Below are 4,145 nucleotides of genomic sequence, written 5' to 3'. Positions count from 1 at the left end.
TTCGGGGATGTTCTGGAACCTCCCAAAAATGGGTGGGAAAAAACCAGACTGGGCCGGCCCATATTGTGGACAGGCACACATGGGGGCTATGTGCTAGGTCGCTGTACCTAGGGGAGCTCCTATACAGCGCTGCGGGCGCCTGTTAACGATCCGGCGCCTGCAGCGCTGCTAGCATGGGCCGACCCACTAGCGTGATGCCCCCAGTTTTTTTTACGAAAATAAAAATATGAATTCAAGAAAGGCTTACATATTTAAAGAAAAAAGGTTCATCCATTTGAAAAAATACGTTCATATCTTTAAAAAAATTCATCAAATTGAAAAAAAGTTCGTTCAAATTGAAAAAAAGTTCATCCAATTTAGCAAAAGTTCATCAAATTTTAAAAAAGTTCATAGAAATTGAAAAAACGTTCATGGAACTGAAAGAAAGTTCATAAATCAAAAAAGTTCATCCATTTCAAGACAAATGTTCATTAAATTTCGAAAAAGTTCATCAATATTTAAAAAAGTTCATTGAATTTTAAGAAAAAATCAACGGACGCCCAGATGGGCCGGCCCATTTACGGACGTCAGAGGCGCCAGTTTACAAAATGCACGTTACTGGCGCCTGTGGCGCCAAATAGGAAATGCCGTCTAGGGACCTACGCGTCGAATAGAAATGGCCTTGACGGAAGGTCAACAACTCAGGACCGGCAATATCCTGCGGCCTGCTACGCTCGTCTGTTGCGCAAAAGCTAGTTATTGTATTTATCGGTTCATTTACTATGCTCTCTTCTTATCGTTGTCACTGAACGTTGAGTTGTAAAGCGTATCATTCAAGTGAGAACTTGGCCGAACACAAACATTCATCTTATAGCCAAAACCACAGCTGATTCTCTCAAATGACAGTGCAGCAATTATCCGATTCAGCACGCCATGGCCAAGCGACCAGCCAACATCGCCATCGCTTCTTCCCCACTGCCACAACTGGCCAGTGGCAATCTACTTATCGTTATCACCAAGCAGGAGAGACAATTACTGTGCAAACACATCATACATGGTCACCCTAAAAATACAAATAGTGCTGATGCTGATGCACTCATCGGCCATCACACATCAATGGATCCAATACTATTATAAACTTTGGTCTAAAATTTAACTTTGAATTCACAGACAATAGTGCCACAATTGGTTTCAACTGATTTTAATTATACAAGGCATTGCAACTACAAAAGCAGACCAAATAAGGAAATGCGTATTTGGAAACTGTTTCTAGCCCAATCGAGTACTCAGGCAAGCCGACTTGGTATTCAATAAACTGCCACTAACAGTCTTCAGTTAACCTTGCACAATAATCATCGCTTATTTCAGCAGCCGCCAGGAAGTGGATTATGGCAGGTGACTCGATGCCCTTCCTGATTTGCTTCTCCACTGAAGACATCTGCTTATCTGTCTTCGGAAACACTATCGGCTTTAGAGGCTCCTCGCCTTCGCAGTAGATACATGTGAGCCTGTCATACAGGTACACATCCCCTAGATTCACCGCTGCTTTCATGACACGCCTGACATGACTCACCATGTACTCTTCAGATTGGAAGCAGAAGAAGGTTAGCTTGGTGAGACAATGGTGCTTGAAATTTGATGTAGGTGATTCCCACCGGACCCCCTTGTTCCTGCTATACGACTTCTGCCTCCTCACCTTCTCGTCCATTTCCATTTCACATGGATGATCAATTACCTACATGCCACCCATAGGACAAAGGTAAATGGAACAGGTTAATTTCACACTCCAGGTGAAAGCACAGGTGTGAATAAAGCAACCCCTAAAAAAAAGACTCTAGGTAGGAACATACTGTAGAGGAAAAAAAGAAGAATAGAACAAGCTTTAGTTAAGAACAAACCGTCAATATGAGCTCCTCCAGGGACGGCGCCGCTTCCAAAAAGAACATTGTCCAGGTGAGATCATACCCTTCAGGAATGCTAAGTAGATTGAGAATCCTTAGTTGGCAGAACACATATGCCTGCCTTCTGGTCAAACACTCTGGTTGAACCCAAATCTGCAACAAGAAGCATGTGATAGGATGAGTAGTGAACAAGTGAAGCCAGAACAAAGTAATCAACCTGACTTACCTTTTCAGATTTAAACCCCAACCTCAGGTCTCGGACAGAGGTCTCGTGAAGAAATGTACTTAACTTGACCATTTTGTGCCAATTAAGAGCAACATTTGAAAGGCGCAGAACCTCAAGCAATGGGACATGGCCAAATGACAATGGTGGTTTTTTGAAAGACACCCAAAACTCAAACACCAGGCAGGTGAGTTTCGGAACCCAGGCGAGTTTGACCATGTCAAACCGGCAATTAACAATACTGAGCTCACTGAGCTGTGCATGTTCAACTTGGAGTGTTATCCAATCCTCTGTGTCGCAATTGAGAAAACCTAAATAATTTAATTTCTTGCAAGTGACAAGAATGTTGGAAACAAAGTCTGATTTGGCGAATCTCAAATTCTGCAGGTGGAGGCGGGTGAGACCAGCAAATGCATTGACACATTCATTAAAAAACGACACAAACCGTGTCCCATAGTTTTCCACGTCATAAACGTCGCACTCTAGGCGTTCCTTCTCTGTCAGAACTATGAATTCGGCCTTCTCAATCTTGCATGTTGCCATGGCACTGGCAACAGAATGCCCAACTGATATGGGGGCATCGTCTTTCAAGTAGAACGTCATGCTCAAGAGGCGGATGGTGCATCCACCCGGATCCCTGCGTGCCAGTATGCTCTTTGTCGCTTTGGCCGCAGCTGTATTGGCCACAGCTTTGGCTGCATCAGCCAAGGCTTTGGCCACAGCTGCATTGGTCCTCTGAACCAATTCAGCATTGGACAGTCCTGCATTGGCCAAAGTTTCGGCCACAGCTGCTTTGGTCCTCCGAACCAATTTACCATTGGTCTTTTTGGTTTTAGTTTCTGAGGGCAGGAGGTCCGGAGCACTGATTACAAGCCGTGGGAGCATTGCAGGAAGCTGACTCCACCTTCTCGAGAGGACACTGGTTCTCGCAGCGTTGCAGACATCGAGTCGGTCAAGAATGTTGAGCAGGATGTCATTGGGCAAGCTGCTGATCCTATCATCTGGATTGACTTCCTGCATTTGGCACCCCAACAAATCAGAGTTCATACCACGGTACACTCAAATACACAATATTGATAAGTCCCGAAAGTGCAAGTTTGATTGTCTCCGAGATACAATTTGTCTACTGTCACAGGGATGCAGCTTTGATCTACTTTAAGACAACACAAAAATTATTTTATTTGTACCAACATAAAAGGTACGTAGATTTCGATAGGCTCAAAGATTCAATTTTGATGCTGCCTGAAAGACTAAAATTTGACCCCTGGCTGCTAAGGAAAATAAGATATTGAGAGGAAGGGGAGGAAAAGGAACTCACCCCCACGGTCGAAGCCGATGGCCTGTCCATCGATTTGGCAGCCCGTCGCCGGCGACTAGACTTCGCCATCGCCCGAGTTGCTGGTCGCTCCGAAAACTGATGTCCACTTAGGGAGTTATTGCTCGCCTCCTCTTAAAATTGTCCGCCAGGCCAGATGTATATATATAGCTGCTAGGTTCCCGCCACCAATGGAAACCCGGATAATGAATTCGAAAGAGGATCTGTTTCTGATTGTAATCCGGAAAGGACTGCTTTGATTCCGGATTGCGGCTAAAGAAGGGAGGTGCTTCGATTGCGGACTGCGGCTCGGAGCGAAGCCGCTTGATTGCTTCGATTGCCGGTCGCAGCTCGGAGAGGAGCCGCTTGATTGCGGATCGCCGCTCCCAAAAGAGCTGCTGCTCTCGCTGATTCGATTGGGGACTGCGGCTCTCAAATGGGGAGCTGCTTATTTGGTCGCCTATTCGCAAGCAGCAGTGGATCCTCATTCGAGGCATGTCGTGGTTCTAAGTCTGACAGTAATGTAGGGGATATGTATGAAGAGGCTAGACCTTAGCTATTGGGAAGTTGTAAGCACGCAAGGTTTACGAGTTCAGGCCCTTCTCTGAGGAAGTAACAGCCCTACGTCTCGGTGCCCGGAGGCGGTCGATTGGATTATGCGTGAGTAAGATGACAGGGGTGCGAACCCTTGATACTGAGGAGGGGGGTGACTTATATAGAGTTCGCC

At 45.7% G+C, this 4,145-nt stretch overlaps 1 protein-coding gene across 1 annotated transcript; it reads right to left on the bottom strand.

Moving 5' to 3' along the window:
* Window positions 1–1,087: 1,087 nt before the first annotated feature.
* On the bottom strand, window positions 1,088–3,909 carry LOC123129100 (uncharacterized). The gene is made up of 4 exons (XM_044549255.1): window positions 3,422–3,909; window positions 2,107–3,117; window positions 1,878–2,033; window positions 1,088–1,714 (listed from the first exon to the last, which is right to left on the bottom strand). The coding sequence occupies exons 1-4, from the start codon at window positions 3,488–3,490 to the stop codon at window positions 1,301–1,303; spliced, it is 1,650 nt and encodes a 549-aa protein (XP_044405190.1). The 5' UTR covers window positions 3,491–3,909; the 3' UTR covers window positions 1,088–1,300.
* Between the last annotated feature and the right edge of the window lie 236 nt (window positions 3,910–4,145).

Source organism: Triticum aestivum, chromosome 6A (genome assembly GCF_018294505.1).
Source record: "Triticum aestivum cultivar Chinese Spring chromosome 6A, IWGSC CS RefSeq v2.1, whole genome shotgun sequence".
Classification (NCBI taxonomy): Eukaryota; Viridiplantae; Streptophyta; class Magnoliopsida; order Poales; family Poaceae; genus Triticum; species Triticum aestivum.
The sequence above is the reverse complement of the archived record's forward strand: the minus strand, read 5'-3'. Positions and strand labels throughout refer to the sequence as shown.